Below are 19,608 nucleotides of genomic sequence, written 5' to 3'. Positions count from 1 at the left end.
GATGCAGTTTATCTTCCTCTTGATTTTAAAGATGTGTTGAATCCAAAATAGAATAAAATGAAGTTGTAAATGTATGCAGCTACTAAAGTGACTGTTGACTTATAACCTAAATGAGTTTTGCCGAGTCCACACTTATTAATCTGGCCTGTATGCAGTGGGCTCAGTGATGAGTAGGTTTAGAGATATTAAAACACAGCAGTAGATAAAATGTCATTTGTTATATGCTTTGTAAAGGTCAGCAGTTTGAATTTTCAATTGATTTCAAGCTCAATACATGGTTGCACTGGAATAATCAATAAGACCCTTTGGGGATGTCAATAAGCACAGCCAATTTGGGACAGATTCCAACACAGATACATATAAAAGACACATACAGCAACACCTGACAAATATAACACATGCATACAAACTTGTGAACACGTGCACAATCACGCGCACAAACACAAAATAACGTTGGATTGGTAATGTAAAATATACATTGATAAGAACGAGTCAAAAACATGAGAAAGAAAGAGAAACTGAAAACCAGTAAATAAATACACAAATACATAAAATGGTAAACTTACATCGCAAATATGAGTTCTAAATTAAGCTATGTTACAGCGCTGCAGCCCAATACAGAACACCTCACAAATGCACTTTGGTTTTTCCCATTTTTTTAATTCAGACGTATGCGCCTCACAAAACTGAAACCCAAATACAGGAACAGTTGGCGCTGGAAAGGAAAGAACAAACATGAAAACGAATAAATCACGTAGCCCAATCATGTTAAGGAGAGATACGGCATAGGCCTCCCGGCTAAACACAGCCGTAGCTCCAATAAAATAGTTCAAAGAATTTGGAAATAAAGTACGGTTGGATTTTATACTGTTGCACACATTTATATGTCTGCGTAATTACATCAAGTGATGGAGGGGAGAGAAAAGGGACGGGCTTTTCTGGGGTAGAGAGTGAGGAGGGAGGGGACAGACTTCTCTGTGGAAGAAAGTGAGGAACGAAGGGAAAGAAAGAGCTATTCCTTCTTTTCTGCAGAAGACAAAGTCTTAAAACCGCTTCATTCAATTCATTCAATTTAACAACGGCAAAAAAATCCCAGGACTGCACCGACCTAAAATATTTCAATGGAAATGAGCATTGTGTCGCAATAAGAGGTAAATGTGTTTTTCTGAAGCCACGGTAAGCGGATACAATCTGGGGTGGTGGTTTTCGACAGCATCTGGTACAGCAGCTAACAAACTGAGTCGTGCTTGTAAGCGGCAGTTAAAGAAAACGACAGGAGAATCTAGACAGTCAGCTAGAAAGAAGCAGGAGAGAACACTGAGCGAATTGTGAAGACACGCTAGAACGAACGTCTTTGTAGCCATTGTTTCGTACCCTCACTCGAGTCAAAATTGTGAAATTTAAGGTTATTTTTTCACATCATAGCTAGAGGGAATGGCTACCACTAGTTACAGTGGCACTTACATTTGTCGAGACCTACACGGTCACTCTGAAACATGCAGTTAGACCCTCGACAGCTGCCTAACCACGAGAAATGAGGGTGGTGGATATGTGCCGAGATACAGCAAGTCAGCGAACATAGGAGCAAGAATTGCGTTTTGGTCACTGGGTGGCCTTTAAAACTACAACATGAGTCAACATTTGTGATGAATACCTTTATATCGAAAGAACGCAACATGTTTTTCCTGTTAGTGTTTGTTGAACTCGCATCACCGACATAGAGCGGATCAGACCCGAGGGTAGGGACGCAGGAGTTCTTTTCTCCTCATTACACGAGAAACCTTATAGACTACTAAAATACGCATATATTATAATTTGTTCTTTATCTGTATATAAGTGTTACCAACGTTTGCGTGTCCGATTTTTCCAGTTTATTGTTAACCGTGTGTGTTTTGAATTGGTTAGAATGTTTGTAGCCTACGGTATATTTTTCGTGCTGGTGTCTTTTCCTGTAGAGGAATAAACCAATTTTACTGACCGCACCGCTTCCTGCATCCAATATTCACGGTGTGTGCAAGGTTTTACCATGGAAACCCAGATCCAACGAGTGTGTCTGCCTTGGCCGATTGGAGGCGGAGAAAGAACCGACTACGTAAACAGCGCTTCATATTAAAAACATTTGCGTTTTTTCCCAAATCTGTAGTAGGCTACATTGAAACCTTTCTCGGACACAAGGCACATACAGACCCTGAATATTGTGGACGTATAGAGCAGTATAGCAGCAAAGCTATCAGAATTATGCAATAATGGACATTTCTGTGTGACGAAGATGAAGAGTCATTGGATTTGGACTGCTGATTCCGCATCTCTGAATGGACTACGGAAGACTATTTTTAAAAAGGATCCACAGTGGACATAGTGGGCTACTGTGAAAGAGGCCCAGATCCAACCTCTGCTCCATCCATTCTTTTTGTCAAATTTACGTTGAGCGTTTTTATGAAGGACAATGCAGGGTGTGACGTACAGCCCCATACCAGGCAAATTCACAGTGAACTAACAGGTGTCACGGAGGTACGTTAAATACACGCGTTGGTAACACGTCGGCTAGCTAAGTGAAATCAAGTTTTAACATGCAAGGGTTGGCGATGAAGTCACTACTGGGAGTTGGTGCAGCAGACTAGCGGTACTGGATTGCGCTGGGTATGTAAGACAACCTGATGGATGTTTAGAGATCAACTCATAGAACTCGCTGGATTTTATGTCTGCGCAAACCTGTAAAACAGGTTCACATTCTTAAAAAGGAGGAGCCAAGACTGTGACTCAAATGCCGCGAAACAGGGCTTTCTCGGAGCCGGAATGCTCGGCGGAATATTCTGCGGACTGCTCGGTGACACTGCCCTCTGACCCAGGGCAGGCAGTGGGCCGCACGCATGAGGTGACGGTGCGCAGCTCCGGGTGCTGCCTGTGCTTGCCCCGCTTCATGCGCCTCACGTTCTCACCGGAGTCTCTTGAGAACCTCTACCAGACCTACTTCCGGAGGCAGAGGCATGAGACTCTGTTGGTGTTGGTGGTGTTTGCAGCCCTGTTTGACTGCTATGTCATCATCATGTGCGCGGTGGTGTACACCAGGGACAAGCTGGCCACCACATTAGTGGCAACTGTAGGGCTGCTAGCCCATGTCCTGCTCTATGTACTGTGCCGCTTTGGCCTGTTGCCAGATCGAGTGGCCCGCAGGGTGGTACCCTATGCCCTGTGGGTGCTCATCGCCGCCCAGATCTTCTCCTACCTGGGCCTAAACTTTGCCCGCTTCCACCAGGCCAGTGACACAGTGGGCTGGCAGGCCTTCTTTGTCTTTTCCTCCTTCCTGACTCTGCCCCTTCGTCTCACGCCCATCGTCCTCATCACCGCGCTCTCCTGTGCCATCCACACCCTGGTGCTTGGGGTCACCATCGCGCAGCAACAACAGGAGCAACTCCAGGGGGCAGCACTGGGCAGACAGGTGAGGGGCATAGGGAAAACATGGGTAGGGAGCATTTTAAATACAGGTAAGAGGGTGCTTTTAGGTGTTTATTTGAAGTATTAAAGTGCTGTGCTTTGCTCAGTCTTGTTCCATATGACTGCCTGTGTTTGCTGGGTGTGGTTCCAACTTCTGTAAATTAAGTTTAATTTGATAGTTGAGTACTGGGGATTTCGCATCTCTTGACCTACAGTTGCTTAGCCTATTGTGGAACGGACCTTTAAAACACCATTTAAGCAAAGCATTTCACTGGGACTGGCTCACACACTTTGTGGAAATGATTCCACTCTGGAAAAGATTTCCACGACATACCTTCAGCACATGGTCCACTTACGGCCAACAAAAGAATCCTCTTTTACTAGAAGTTCCTCTAAGATGGGTCATAAGTTAAAACATCCAATAAGCTGGATCACAAGGACTAAAACATGAGTCAGACTAAGCCAGCTCTGAGATTGTAGGAAGTAGCCTGGTTTCTGCTTAACCACCACCTTAGCTGTATGAGTGGCATTCAGATGTGGCTCAACACGGCAGCTAACCACAGCATTCATGGGCTGTTGCTCAAGAGGCATAGCTTTGAGTTAGCATTGATAAACATGTTTTCTGCAAGGTCAGGCTGGGCCCTATAGCCACAGGTTTGAGCGTGGGGGATGTCATTGTGGACTCTGACCGGAAGTCAGCAGCAGTGGAACACAGTGGTCCACTTGAGCCAGGGTGGGTTGTAAGTCTCCTGTACTAGTTCCTTCCAATTACATATCTGCCTACCAGTTGTTGCCTGTGAAAAGTGTGCTTCACTTCAGATTAACACTAAATCTATAGCAATAGTACGTGACCTATGATATGGAAAATAGCTACTGGCCTGCAGCCAGGCAGATCAGAGGAACACATTCTTTTTAGCTGCAGTGTTTGTTGCATGGGTGCAGATGGTAGTGATTCGTGAAGCACAGCTGTTGAACATGTTCTGACCGTAGAATTTTTCCACAAAGTATACGTCCCATCAGATGGCATCAGGTGTGACTGATCTACTGCAGAAGGGGGTAGCAGAAATGCAGATGATGGACATTAGTATCTCAAAATGCACATTTAATGCTACATGATATTTCAGGTACTCCAGAGACCTTGGGGAAAACCAGAATGGCCGCCTCTCACACAACCCGGGGTTTCACTTTGTCTGAGTTCTCAGTGGGTGATTTAGCGCCTGTATGTATGTCAGTATGCGTGTTCCCTCTGTCCCTATAACCGTCTGCCTCTTGCATCGCAGCTCCTGGCAAACGTGGTTATCTACATGTGCGCCATCACGGTGGGCATCATGTCCTACTACATGGCTGACCGCAAGCACCGCAAGGCCTTCCTGGAGGCCCGGCAGTCCCTGGAGGTGAAGCTGAACCTGGAGGAGCAGAGCCAGCAGCAGGTGAAGAAGGGAGGAGGGGGGAGCGAGTGCGGCAGAGAGAGAGATAGAGAGAGAGAGAGGGGGAAGGAAGGAGGGTGCGGCAGAGGCAGTGAGTGCTTGGAGAGGAGGGGAGAGATGGAGGGAATAAGAAGAGAGCAATAGAGAGGAAGGGTAATTAAGAGGAAGGTGGTGAAAAGAGGTGCGGAGAGAAAGGGTGGGTGGGAAGAAGAGAGGGTGAATGAGTGGGATGAAAGAGAGAGGGTAAGAGTGATAGAAAGGGAGACCAGGGAGGAGGGTATACATCTGTGGTGTACAGGCAATATTATAAATCACTCTATTTTCAAAGTATGACATAGCTATTAGTTCAAAATAATACAGAGCAGTTTTATTTTAAGAGCCTTTGGTCTGTCTGTCATTCTGGTATGAATCGTTGATTTATACATCAATCCATCATTCAAAATGATTTTCTGCTTAGTTCATATCATATAGCAACCCAGTCACAGCTACGGAGCACTTTCAAAAGCGCACAATTGAAATGTGGCTGCAGGAACGTCTTGGTACTGAGTGCTGTGTCAGTTTGAGTGCTGTGTCTCTGTGAGTGCTCTTTGTCAGTGTCTGTTCTGTCTGTGTCAGTGTGAAGTAGTCAGTTTCCCCTCCTCTTTCCTTCATTCCTAGTCTCCGCTTTGCCACAAGGCATCCCTGATTGCTGCTATTTACAGAGCAGACGTTTATGATACAGGGTGAGGGAAGGAGAGAGGGAGAGGGAGAGGGAGAGAGAGTGGGTGAGAGGGAGAGAGAGGGAGACAGAGGGGGAGAGAAGGGGAGAGAGAGAGAGAGTGGGAGAGAGAAGAGAGAGAGAGAGACTGATAAGACCGGGGGAGGAGAATATCCCAGAATACTAATGGAGAAGCAGAGGCTGCTGGGAGACGGGGGCTGCCAGCCAGTCAGGGTATCTAGCGGCTGGAAGTTACCATGACGACCATCCTCGGCTCAGTGTCCTGTTTTTCTCTATCAGGGGTCTGATCAGAACACACAGCACTGTCCTCTTCTCATTGTGCTATTACACTGGTGTGTGTGTGTGTGTGTGTGTGCGCGTGTGCTCATACTATATGATTATATGTATACGTGCGTGTGTTTGTGTGTCCGTGTGGATGGGCGAGGGCTGGAGAGTGGAGTGGATGTCATTAGCCTCCGCCTCTGTGTAGCGAGTCCAGAGACGTCAATGTGCATGTATGTCTGCTGCAGGTTACGTCACCCCCTGTAGCTTCAAAAAAATGTGATTGGCTCCCTTTGCTGAAGATCTTTGGTCTTTATCTCAGCAAGCTAATCACATCTTCTTTGTACTGTAATGATGGTGAGGGCTGTGGTTTGAGACCTGCGGGAGACCTAAACCCCATAGCTACTAGTGCTGGATGATTCTTTTCTTCCCTCCTCAGGAGCGACTCCTCCTGTCCATCTTGCCCAAGCACATCGCGGACGAAATGCTCCAGGACATGAAGAAGGAGCCGAGCCAGAAAGAGATGCAGCAGTTTAACACCATGTACATGTACCGCCACGAGAACGTCAGGTAAACACGGGCGCACCTCGTTGGGTAAACGGCGCGGCCGCGTCACTAGCCTGAGACCAGGCTGGGGGCGTGCCCGTGACATACACATGAGCTGGCCCCCATCCCCTCAACACACATGAATGCTTATTTCGCTTGATTGCTCGGGAGTAAATGCTCTTCAGTCAAAAAGGGTTCAATTTCAATTTGTTTCCTCTCCTCTCTCTGCCCCCCACCCCACCGCACCCCACCCCACCCTCCCGGATGCAGCATCCTGTTTGCTGACATCGTTGGGTTCACACAGCTCTCCTCAGCTTGCAGTGCGCAGGAACTGGTCAAACTGCTCAACGAGCTGTTCGCTCGCTTCGACAAGCTGGCTGCCGTGAGTCTCTCTGTCTTTCTCTCTCTCTCATGCACACACACACACACACACACGTATATGTACATATACGCATGCGTTTGTTCACACAATCCTTTAGCAGGAATATTCTTGAGATTCTGCCATTCACCTTGTCTTATATAATTTACCCTTGTCAGTTATTTCAATTCTTGAATCTCAGTCCTTGTACTTTGCTGAGGCAAATCATGATTATACCAGAACCGTTTCCTAAACCCCCAGATTGTGTATCATCTGCAAATTTAGCAAATATTCTACTACTACCCCTGTCCAGATCATTTATGTAAATAAGGAAAAGCGGAGATCCAAACACAGAATTTTTAGGACTCCATTTCCCACACCATCTTGCTCAGATATAATCTATTAGTTACTCTTTGTTTCTACCCTGCAGGCAGAACTAAACTCACTCCCACCCTGTAATTTCTGCTTTCTCTCATGTAGTCTTTAATCAATCGCTTTTTGGGAATCAAATATAATATCATATGTCTGGTAATTGTGTGTATGCTATAATAGAGTATTGCTTATTGATTGCCCGTATGCTTGTGTTTGGAACTCTTGCACACAGAAATATCACCAGTTGAGGATTAAGATCCTGGGAGACTGTTACTACTGCATCTGTGGGCTGCCGGATTACCGAGAAGACCACGCTGCCTGCTCTATCATGATGGGGCTCGCTATGGTGGAGGCCATCTCGTGAGTGCTGGGTGGGGCGGGGCATGGCATGGCATGGCTGACTGGAGTGAAGCTGGAGGTGTCAGATGGATAAAGAGTGATAAACTGTGGTCATGACAAAGCGAAGCCTCACAAACAAAGGGATTGGTGGAGCTAGCGACTGTCATGCCGTATGCGATTCCCAAACTTTCTCTGCTGTGGTCCCTTCTCGGTCTGTTAGCCTCTCTGCTTTCTACCTGGCTGAATAAAACAAAAAATACTAAAGTATGGCGGTATTAGTGTGTTTAAGGTTGGAGGTATAGAATTCAGTGGTCAGATACGGTCAGATATGGTCAGGCAAAAACTCTTGTTGAAAATTCAGACTGGCTAAGTGACTGTGGTGGGAGTGGTCTTTGTGCTGGGTGGTGATTCTATCAGGCACTGACACAAAAGAGCACCTGATTGGCCAATGGCTATTTGTTCACCTTTTCGAGGCAAGCGATAGTGTGAGGGCTCTGCTGTCCGTGGTCCTGAAGACCTCCCGCACTCTGAGGGGTAATGGGCATTGAGAGTGCTGTTCTGATTCTGTGTTCTCAGGTACGTGCGTGAGAAGACGCAGACGGAGGTGGACATGCGCGTGGGGGTGCACACCGGCACTGTCCTGGGAGGGGTACTGGGACAGAAGCGCTGGCAGTACGACGTCTGGTCTACTGATGTCACTGTGGCCAACAAAATGGAGGCAGGGGGGATCCCTGGGTAAGGGGGGGACAAACACTTTTGCACCTTTCATTTCAAGATGGAAACCATGGAGCGAGGCAAATTCCAAAATTCCTAAAATATAAATAATTATATATTTAAAAAAATAAACTAAAATAATTATATAATTTATATGTATGTACTGTGTGTGTGTGTGTGTGGGGGGGGGGGGTATTTTGGCGAGACATGTTATGCAGTAGAACCTGTGTACAGCAGAAAGTATTAGTCAAAAAAGATGCAACATGGAAGGATGAATTCTTGAGACTATAGAAACAATAATCTTTCAACCTCAGAAAGTATGTCTGAATATAACCCTTGACCTTTGAACTCTTTCTCACAGGCGTGTCCACATCTCCCAAAGCACAATGGAGTGCCTGCATGGAGAGTTCAATGTGGAACCTGGTCATGGCGGTGAGCGATGTGACTACCTGAAGGAAAAGGGTATTGAAACATACCTAGTGGTGGTACCCAAAGGTCCAGTGTGCAGGAACGGCATAAATGGAGTGGCAAGTATCACCTCAACACACATCAACACACCTGCCCTTTCAATACAGCTATCAACTCCACACACTCATTAACTCAACACACGTATCACACTTCTCACCTTAACACATCTGTCACCTCAACACAACTTTCACCTAAGCACACCTGTCATTTCAGGAGAAGTGTTGCTTCAAAACACCTGACACCACTGTCTCCTTCCTTCCCTCCCTCCCTCTCCTCTGCTTCTCCCTCTTCCTCTTTTTCTCTCTGTGTGCTTTTGCTCCAGAAGCTGTCTGTCACCTCGTCCAATGGGAACTCTCCCCTGCTGATCAACACCACAGAGTGCAATGGAAGTGTCCACACAGCCTGCACCACACCAGAGGAGCTAGAGGAACTGGACACACGGGTACAAATGACCTTCACCTTAACCTTCACCTTACCCTAACCCTTAACTTGACCTTAAGAAACTGCACACAACTAAACAAAACTGCACCTTTACCCTAACCCTTACCAAAAACATAACCTTAACAAATCTGCACACAACAATCAGATGCTGAAGAGGCCACCAAAGTACTCTTCCAAGCTCTTAAAACAAGGGGGGTATTCCCGATTTTTCCTCAGAAAGATCAGGAAAACCTACCGGACTACAAGACAACAGGACACAAAGAGAATAATCCTGCTAATTATGACATACTCCCAATTCAGTGTAACAGCCAACCGGAAAATAGCCTTGCCACTGGAACACAGCACAAAGACCTACTTCAAAATGATAAAATCATCTCTGCATACAAGAGGAACAAAGACTACTTGGTAAGAAGCAAACTCCCACCAAAGAACACTGCACCCAAACAAGGCCCGGTATTTAGCGAACAAAAGGCAACAATATGAAGTAGGAAAACAAACACAACATACCTACTTAGCCTAAACCTAATACTTAATAGCAGCAACTGCATATATGTCACAGATTGTACACACTGTGCCATAAAATATGCGAGAGAGCCAGGCAACACAGTTGCAACTAGATTAGCATAGTGCCCATACAACATAAAAACCATAAAGACACACCCACACACACCTAGAGGCTTACTTCCTGAATCACGGACTGGGAGCACTAGACATATTGGGCCTATAGATGAACACAAATCAGACAATAAGATAGATGCAGGGCAGGAAAACTATGGACACAAATTAAACACAAGGTTCCCAGAAGGACTGAACATATGCAACTGACACCCGCAGGAGTCGCAGCACAGCAGGGACCAATTATTCCAATTAAGACTGCAATGTACGGCATGGCCTGTGCAAACTTTTCTTCCCAAAGGGATAACACTGGGGGCAACTTGGGAAAGGAAGATTTCCCAAGCTGAACTTAATCTTAACTGTAACCCTAGCCACAACCATAACTTTAACCCAGAGCCATAACTTTAACCCATCGTGCCTCCTGGTCCAGACCACACAAAAATATGATACTGTAATTTTGCACATTATGATGGTTATACCTGCTTAAGATCAGTATTGATACGGGCTGTCCTTTAAAGTCCTAGGATGGAAAGGAAGAGCGACACATGCTTATTTTCTTGTATTGTAATTTAATACGGTCAGATAAAAAAATTAACAGGCCAAATGTGCTTTAGGTCATTTATCACATGTCCTGGCCTGTTCTTGTTATGTATTCTTATTTTTATTCTAAATGTGTATAATTACCACTCATGACCCTGACCCCCTTGTGACCTCAGGTGGTGAACCCCTCCTTCCCGAACCCAAGGCGTCGGCTGCGGCTTCGGGACCTTGCGGAGAGGGTGATTGATGCACGGGAGAATGAACAGGAGCTAAACAAACTACTGAATGAAGCACTGCTGGAGAGAGAGACTGTACAGGCGTAAGTGGAGTGTGAGACAGACTGTACAGCAGGAAGTGCTGTATGAGAGACTGTACAGACGTAAGGGTAGTGTTAGGGAGAGACTGTACAGGCATAAGTGTAGTATGAGAGATTGTACATGTGTAAGTGCAGTTTGAGGCAGATTGTACAGGTGTAAGTGTAGTGTGAGGGAGAGACTGTACATGTGTGATTGCAGTGTGAGAGAGAGAGTACATATGTAAATACATGTAAATAGAGCCAAAGGTGCTGTGGAACAGATGAAATGTACAGCAGAAGTGCAGTGTGAGAGAGAGACTGTGCAAGCATAAGTGCTGTGTTAGCATTAATGAAAGCTCACACAGGTATAGACGAACCCTGTGGAGACATAGGACATACACACTCTGTATGTGCGCTCTCCTGGCAGCCTGAAGGGGACCCACACAAACCGCCTCTCCCTGCGCTTTGTGGATCCAGAGCTGGAGACTCGTTTCTCAGTGGAGAAGGAGAAACAGAGTGGAGCTGCCTTCAGCTGCTCCTGTGTGGTTCTGCTGTTCACCGCGGTCATGGAGGCCCTCATCGACCCCTAGTGAGTTTCCCCAACACACCACGTACTGAACACATCAGCCCACTGTGAGTTCCCCCAACGAATCACGTACTGAACACATCAGCCCACTGTGAGTTTCCCCAACACGCCACGTACTGAACACATCAGCCCACTGTGAGTTCCCCCAACGAACCATGTACTGAACACATCAGCCCACTGTCAGTTTCCCCAACACGCCACGTACTGAACACATCAGTCCACTGTGAGTTCCCCCAACGAACCACGTACTGAACACATCAGTCCACCGTGAGTTCCCCCAACACACCACGTACTGAACACATCAGTCCACTGTGCGTTCCCCCAACGAACCACGTACTGAACACATCAGCCCACCGTGAGTTCCCCCAACACACCACGTACTGAACACATCGACCCATTGTGAGCTCAGTCAACACACCACATACCGAAAAGATCAACCCAACATTAGTTACATTACATTACAGGCATTAGTTCACCCAACACACCACATACTGGCTGCTGCATAAGACCTAAATTGTTTCAGCCCTGCCAGTCTCGTAATTTCCTGCTTTATCCACAAGGTCAATTTATCCTCTATTAGTTTAAATAAAATAAATGTATATGATTGAAAATGGAGATCAAATGTAATCATTTTTTTAAAATATATGTGCTTCTGTTTTTCTTTCTCCCTCTTTTCTTTCCCTCCCCCTCCCCCTGCCCTCAGTCTGATAGTGAACTATGTGACTCTGGTCATCGGGGAGGTCTTACTGCTTATCCTCACTGTCTGCTCACTGGCAGCTATCTTCCCCAGGGTGAGTGCCTCGTCCCTCTAAAGCCTGTCGAACAGAAGAAACAGCTCATGTCACGTTTCATACTGCACTACCCACAGCACAAGCCTGACCAGCACACCGTATGCAATCAGAATAGCACTGTCTTACAACTACAGATGTGTAGTAATATAGTACACACAGCAGCGTCAGGTGTAGGACAAAATACATTGCAATTCATTCCAGTTGGATGTTGTATAGCCCAGCAGTTCCCAGTCTTTCTGAGCTCATTACATTCTTTGTGAGAAAGTACATTTTCTGTGAAGCACCCCTGTTTTAAAGGGGACCTAACAAACTGAATATTCAATATGGAATGGAACTTTTATGTTAAAAACTACACATACTGGACCTAATACAGATACATCGTTTAATTTGACTTCTGTGAATATCAGTGGGAAGTTGGCAAGCCACCAGTGGCTGCTGTCCCATAGTTTTGGAATGATAGGTAAAGCCCTTATATGCAATCGGGCAGGTTTTTTTATCTCCAAAAATTAAATGGCAGTTAATCCTCTACTCTGAATTGGACAATCAATTTCACACTTAAGGGGTCAGATGTTGGTCTTGTCAGCATTTAAAATAATACAAAATAGTATTATTATCCGCCAACAAAGTGGTATTTCCATAGAACATTGATGTTTTCAAAACTAATTGAGTTGTTGGCAATATGTGAGCCCATGTGACATTCGGAGTGGTTATTTAGGAGCAGTACAGTAAAGTATACACCCAGCAGCTATCAACATGTCCTCTACCAGCTACATTGTTTACCATTATTATTCAGGTCACTGGCGTTTACATTGACTGGTACGACTGGTAATGTACTCTTATTGACGGATATGTCATATTACACCCTCCTCTCCACCAGCCTACCAAACACACTCACAGAGCCAAATACACGCACATACATACACATGTACTAGCTTATGCGCACAAAAAGCAAATTTCAAACATAAACACACATACACATGTGCTTGCGCACACATGCGCACAAACACACACACACACACACACAGTGCTTTGGAGAGCATTAGCGGCAGGATAACCCTGTGGTTCTGCTGTGATATTCCTATGTGTCTGCGGATAGAAAGCTTGAAGAGCATGAACATAAATGAGAAACTGTGTGACAGGTTTTCCCCAAAAAGCTGGTGTCCTTCTCGGCCTGGATTGACCACACGCGCTGGGCCCGTAACACCTGGGCCATGGCGGCCATCTTTATTCTGACTATGGCTGACATGGTGGACATGGTGAGTTACGGCTTCTTTTTATCCCCACACCCTCTGCTTTCTCCCCATCCCAGCATGCATGGCTCCAGGTATGATGCAATTGTGTCACATGTTACGGAGACCTCAGGGGGTTCCCCGAGGACCCCATTAGTGTACAGTTTTACACGGGGTCTGCTAGCTCTGCAGAGAGAATGATATTTATGGGTGTGGTGCCGCACCCCAACCTGACCGTTGCCGTGATATTGCTCACATGTTGTCATGGCACGCTGATGTTGCACTGATGTTGCTCTGATACTGTAGCTGAGCTGCCAGCAGACCCCCCTACCAGCAGGGAATAGCAGCACGGGGGCCCCACCGGGACCAGTTGGAGAGGGGGGCTGTGCCGAGAATCCCAAATACTACAGCTACATCGCAGTTCTGGCGCTGCTCGCGACCACCATGCTGGTGCAAGTCAGTCACATGGTCAAACTCACTCTCATGCTGCTCATCATCGTGGCAACTGGAGTGGTCAACCTCTACAGCTGGAGGGACATCTTTGATGAGTATGACCGCGTTCGCTTCAAGGAGTATAGGTAATTACTATCATATTTTGTGCTTTATGTCATTATTGATTGATTTGTTTGTATAGTTCTTTAAAGGTTGAGTGATTTGTTGTATGCTCTGTTCACAGGGTCTCTCTGGTTCCATCCAAATACTCCATGACGCTGATGGTCTTCATCATGATGATTAGCTTCTACTACTTCTCTCGTCATGTATGTATCTTCATCCTCTTCCTCCTGCTCCTCCTTTTCCTTACTGCTCTTACTCCTCTTCACTGTTCCTCCTACTCCACATTGTTTTTCCTCAGTACTCCTCACTGCTCCAGTACAGAAGCTACTCCCCTGAGTTGTGCTGGTATATCTAGTTAGTAATGTTCTGGTGATATTCACAATCCAGTCAGTCCGTTAGGGGGCTACGATTGCACCTTGAGGCCACACATACATGCAGTTACACGCATCTTATTTGTGCCTAGCCCTCATCACACGTTTCCTTTTCTGTGCGTTTCAGAAGCAAGTTTTGCTTTTATGTTAAATGCCACAGCTGTGCACGTCTTTGATAGACACTAGCCTTGCAGCACTGCATCCCTGATGAGTCTGACCACTCACGTTACACCCAGAGGTACACAGCCCCTCTGACCTGCTCAACTGCTCCCCCAGGTGGAGAAGCTGGCCCGCACGCTGTTCCTGTGGAAGATGGAGGTTCATGACCAGAAGGAACGGGTTTATGAGATGAGGCGCTGGAACGAGGCACTGGTCACGAACATGCTGCCCGAGCACGTGGCCAGGCACTTCCTGGGGTCGAAGAAAAGGGATGAGGTGAGGGAGAGGAAGAGAGGCCGCGTGACCCTGTTTGCATGACTGTGATGTTGTGTAACACTGTCACTCTGTATGTTTCTGCATTACCCTGTAATGTTACCCTGTATGCTTATGTGTGACCCTGTAACACTGTTACCCTGTATGCTTATGTGTGACCCTGTAACACTGTTACCCTGTATGCTTATGTGTGAGCCTGTAACACTGTTACCCAGTATGCTTATGTGTGACCCTGTAACACTGTTACCCTGTATGCTTATGTGTGAGCCTGTAACACTGTTACCCTGTATGGTTATGTGTGAGCCTGTAACACTGTTACCCAGTATGCTTATGTGTGACCCTGTAACACTGTTACCCTGTATGCTTATGTGTGAGCCTGTAACACTGTTACCCTGTATGCTTATGTGTGAGCCTGTAATGCTGTTACCCTGTATGCTTATGTGTGACCCTGTAATGCTGTTACCCTGTATGCTTATGTGTGACCCTGTAATGCTGTTACCCTGTATGCTTATGTGTGACCCTGTAATGCTGTTACCCTGTATGATTCTATGCGTCCTTGCAATGTTGTGTTTGTGTTGCCCTGGATGATTCTGTGTGACCCTGTAACACTGCTAACCCTGTATGATGCTTTAAAACCATTTTGCCCTGTTTGACTGATACTGTGTGACACTGGTTCCTTACAGGAGCTCTACAGCCAGTCATATGATGAAATCGGTGTGATGTTCGCCTCCATCCCCAACTTCTCTGACTTCTACACAGAAGAGAGCATCAACAATGGAGGGATTGAGTGCCTCAGGTTCCTTAATGAGATTATCTCAGACTTTGACAGTGTGAGTTGCTGTTGCCATTCTTTTAACAATGTATTTATTGTCAGCCAAGTCATATGTGTATTCAGCAGGAGGATGACTATGGCTTGCATTGGATGGTTGCATTGGTTGTGATTGTAATTTATGGTTGTTTGACATTTGACCTTTGATCCTGACAGCTTCTAGATGAGCCTCAGTTTCGCTGCATCACCAAGATCAAGACCATAGGAAGCACATACATGGCAGCATCTGGTGTCATACCCGATGCGAACACCAATGGCTACAACTGCCTAAAGGTTAGTTCTGCACCTACACCCACAATACACATAAGCCTCGGTGATTCATCCCTATACCTGCCTGTGTCACACCTGCAGCACACATACACCCGCTGCAAGGTGACGATGATGAATGGAATGTTTTGTCCACAGAAGGAGGAACTGTCAGACAAAGAACGCTGGCAGCATTTGGCAGACCTGGCTGATTTTGCACTTGCCATGAAGGTTACCCTCATGAATATCAACTATCAGTCTTTCAACAACTTCATGCTTCGCATTGGTTAGTATTGAACTTCCTGGTACACAGATAACTTGCTGTTACATAGAGAAGTCTTAACTTCCTGTTCATAATGAATTGGGAGGCCTCAGCTTCTTATTAACTCATGCAGAGATGAGCCTCACAGTCCTGTTTACTCATGCAGAGATGAGCCTCAACTTCCTGTTTACTCGTACAGAGACAGGCCTCAACGTCCAGTTACACAGGAAAAGGCATTAACTTGCTGCTACACTGAAAAGAGGCCTCATCTTCCTGTTATAGAGACAGGCCTCAACTTGCTGTTATACCGAGGAAGACTTCAACTTCCTGTCTCGCACAAAAAGATAGTACTCCACATCCTATTTCAGGCTGTAGTTTCTATTGTTCACACAGATCTGTTGTTTTAACCGTTGTTCAACCGTGGAAAGACAAACTAAAGTACCCTTTGTGTGTGTGTGCTTGCGCATGCTTGTGTGTGCAGTGCACAAATGTCTGTAATGTGTGGTTGTACTTATATGTGTTCTCTCCTTCAGGACTGAACAAGGGGGCAGTGCTGGCTGGAGTAATTGGCGCTCGGAAGCCTCACTACGATATCTGGGGGAACACTGTCAATGTTGCCAGCCGCATGGAGTCCACTGGAGTAATGGGGAACATCCAGGTAAGGCACACTTCACACAGGTGTGTGGTGGGGTGAGGAGCAGGAAGATATGCTTAGTTGAGGAGATGCGGTAAACTGATTTAAAAACGGAATGAGAGCGCTTCACTTTTCATATTGCAAAGGTGTTTTTGAAACTCAATAGAAAGAAAAGTAGAGTGCTTCCACAGAATATTTTAAGTAGATAACTTCCAGGTAGCACGAATCAAGGTGCTCTTGAAGGTAGGGTACTCACAGAGTCACAGGAGGAATAGCCAAAGAGATATAAAGAATCCGACTTATAGAAACTTCAGGCACACTTGCACGAAATTAAATATTTTAAAAGCCTTTATTATAGCACCATAACTGCCGCTATAATGATGCCACTACGTTGCTATAATAAAGGCTTTTAAATATTTTCTTTTGCTCAAGTGTGCTTGAAGTTTTTAGTAAGTCAGATGCTTTATATCTTTTCGGCTATTCCTCCTGTGTTTTTTTAACTATGGGAACATTTTTAAGACTTTTTCTTAAACATCTTTAACATTTTGAAATGTAGAGAAACCCCATTGGCAAAAAAAGAAGCAAACTTAAGACAATATTCACACAGGCACTGTATTGAGGAAAATATTTACGCTAATGTGCAATCATAACTCTGCTGCTGGCAGGTGGTGGAGGACTGCTACGCCATCCTGAAGGAGTACGGATTTCGCTTTGTACGGCGAGGGCCCATCTTTGTGAAGGGGAAGGGGGAGCTACTGACCTTTTTCCTGAAGGGGCGGGACAAACAGGGCTCCTTCATCAACGGCTCATCTGTCACCCTCCCTCACCAGGTGGAGGACAGCTCCTGACCCACACATGCTGACACACACTGCCCCCCCCCCCCTCCACCCGCCCCACACACACACAATGACACACTACCAGGCAAACACTTGACACTCAGCCAATCACTTTCTCTCCTTGACACATAAACAAGGCAATTAATTCCAAACTACTGCTCATTACCGCCCTGCCTACGTGCCATACCTGAGCTGTGAATTACCTGACCTGCTGGTGACTGCTTAGAAGTGTCCACTCCTTTGGAGACACTGCCTGTGTTACTACCTGTCGTATCTGTGGGCTTCTGGGACTTCTGACGTTGACCAACTGAAGACGTTCGGCAAGCATGAAGCCAATGTTTTGGCCAATTTATATTTATATGACAAAAAAAGGGAGAACTATTTTAAGTGTAATTCATCCGTCCAATTGAGAGAGTATTAAAATGCATTATCTGCCTCTGCACACGTGTACACTACTTAATTTCATACATGATGTGCTCCTGCTTACACTGTACAACTACATGCACACCTACAGCTTACCCAGTTATGGACCACACAGTTACATGAACGCTGTCCACCTACAGTGCAAATCCTATCATTGATTACACTGACACATTTTTTAAAATAACCTTTCCAAACTGGAAATAATAGAAAATTTTGAATTTTTTCACCAAATTACTTTGGAGATAAAAAGCTTGTCCAGAGATTAATAATAACCTGCAGCCTATTCTCAACTCTCTCAGTTTAGATAATGTGTAGCTTGTTCTCTCTGAGTTAAAATAACCTGCTTCTGCTCCCTGTGAGTTGAAATAACCTGCAGCCTGCCTCTACAGCTTTCTGTGATTTGAATTACTTGCAGCCTGCCTCTGCTCCCTCTGTGAGTTTAAATTACCTTCAGCCCCCCTCTGTGCCGTCTTACATGTGTTTACCTTATACCTGCTTTCACATGGGAGCACTGATCTTTGCCTGAAAAGACTGAAAGAAGTTACCTGTGTGAAGTGACTTTAACTGTGGGGCAGTGTTGCAGGTCTGAGACAGGTGTGTTTACCTGTCGGGTAGTATTACAGGTCTGTGAAAGGTGTTTAATCCAGTGGGGTAGTGTTGCAGGTATGTGGCAGGTGTGCACACTTATGGAGCCGTATTATAGGTGTGTACACCGATTGAACCATTTTGCCCGTGTGAATAATAGACAAGTGTAAATCTGGGGCAGCATAGCAGGTATGCGGATGTCTGGTGGGTATACCTGTGAGGTGATGTTTTAGGTGTGTATGTGTGTGTGCGTGTGCGTGTGCGTGTGTGTCAGGTAGGTATACCTGCAGAGTGATGTTTCAGGTGTGTATGTATGTATGTGTGTGTGTGTGTGTGTGTATTAGGTAGGTATACCTGTGGGGTGTGGTTTTAGGTGTGTCAGGTAGGTATACAGTTTGAGGGGATTTTGCAGGTCTGTAGAAATGTCTGCTCTGTTTGGACTCTGCTCCTGTTTAGTGTCTTTCCTACCAGATTGGTGAAAGTGCAATATTTAATTCCTTTGCTTCCCTCTTGACTTGCTTCAAATCCCCTGTGCAAAGTACAACTTTACCATCTTATATTTTTATATACTGATTGTGTAATGCACTTTTCATTCAAGTTGATACAATCTTTAAAAGGGACGATGGTCTTATAACATGAATCGAATGTACATTCATCCCATTGATTTATAGCTGACTTCAGGGGTAGAAGATAAAAATACTAGCACAGCAAAGCTATAATGGTCCATGTTTGCTGAGGTTACAGAATTGCGAGTTGCAGGCATTGAACCATGGAGTTGTTCTAGTCTATATTGAGGTGAATCAGGACATGCATGTCCTGAGTTGACATAGTGTTTTTATTTAGAATCTTCAAGACTTGGGAATAAAATGGCACTTTGAATGATTTGTAATTTTAAATGTACTTTATTTGAATGATTTGTAATTTTCAAATGTATTTGATTTGAATGATTTGTAATTCAAATGTATTGATTAAAAAATGTTTAGACCCTTCATTGCAGCATGATTGGATTCACAGGTCCTGAGTGTCAGCTGTCTGAATATGTGGACTGATATCTGCTTCACTTCAGTGTTCCAGCTGCATATGACATTTTTTAAAAGTTTCCTGGCTACTGGGATGCAGAATGGTTCTCAATTTAAAAAGGTTTTTTGACAAATGTGGTTAACAAAGTAAACAGAAACACAGCCAAATGTATACATTGTTTCAGTAACAGTTTAAATTAAAAAAAAAAAAAAAAAAGTCATGTTATCTTACCAGAACATTTTTCATTTTCAGGAATACTAAATGTTGGACTCATTTAAGC

At 45.2% G+C, this 19,608-nt stretch overlaps 1 protein-coding gene across 7 annotated transcripts; it reads left to right on the top strand.

Annotated features, from left to right (window-relative positions):
* Positions 1 to 720: 720 nt before the first annotated feature.
* adcy3a (adenylate cyclase 3a) lies at positions 721 to 19,297 on the top strand. Of its 7 annotated transcripts, none has more exons than XM_064341779.1 (21): positions 721 to 3,439; positions 4,716 to 4,865; positions 6,281 to 6,411; positions 6,658 to 6,769; positions 7,350 to 7,477; positions 8,033 to 8,191; positions 8,532 to 8,694; positions 8,961 to 9,080; positions 9,296 to 9,484; positions 10,411 to 10,553; positions 10,957 to 11,118; positions 11,819 to 11,906; positions 13,046 to 13,162; positions 13,442 to 13,713; positions 13,812 to 13,893; positions 14,338 to 14,496; positions 15,177 to 15,323; positions 15,479 to 15,595; positions 15,728 to 15,854; positions 16,364 to 16,488; positions 17,130 to 19,297. In XM_064341779.1, the coding sequence occupies exons 1-21, from the start codon at positions 2,765 to 2,767 to the stop codon at positions 17,310 to 17,312; spliced, it is 3,549 nt and encodes a 1,182-aa protein (XP_064197849.1). In that variant the 5' UTR covers positions 721 to 2,764; the 3' UTR covers positions 17,313 to 19,297. The 7 variants fall into 7 exon arrangements, with proteins under 7 accessions (XP_064197849.1, XP_064197840.1, XP_064197868.1 ...); XM_064341770.1 differs by having other exon boundaries at positions 8,532 to 8,697; XM_064341798.1 differs by having other exon boundaries at positions 722 to 3,439; positions 9,380 to 9,484.
* The last annotated feature ends 311 nt before the right edge of the window (positions 19,298 to 19,608 follow it).

The sequence above is a fragment of the Anguilla rostrata genome, chromosome 1 (genome assembly GCF_018555375.3).
Source record: "Anguilla rostrata isolate EN2019 chromosome 1, ASM1855537v3, whole genome shotgun sequence".
Taxonomy (NCBI): domain Eukaryota; kingdom Metazoa; phylum Chordata; class Actinopteri; order Anguilliformes; family Anguillidae; genus Anguilla; species Anguilla rostrata.
This window is presented reverse-complemented; position numbering and strand designations above follow the sequence as displayed.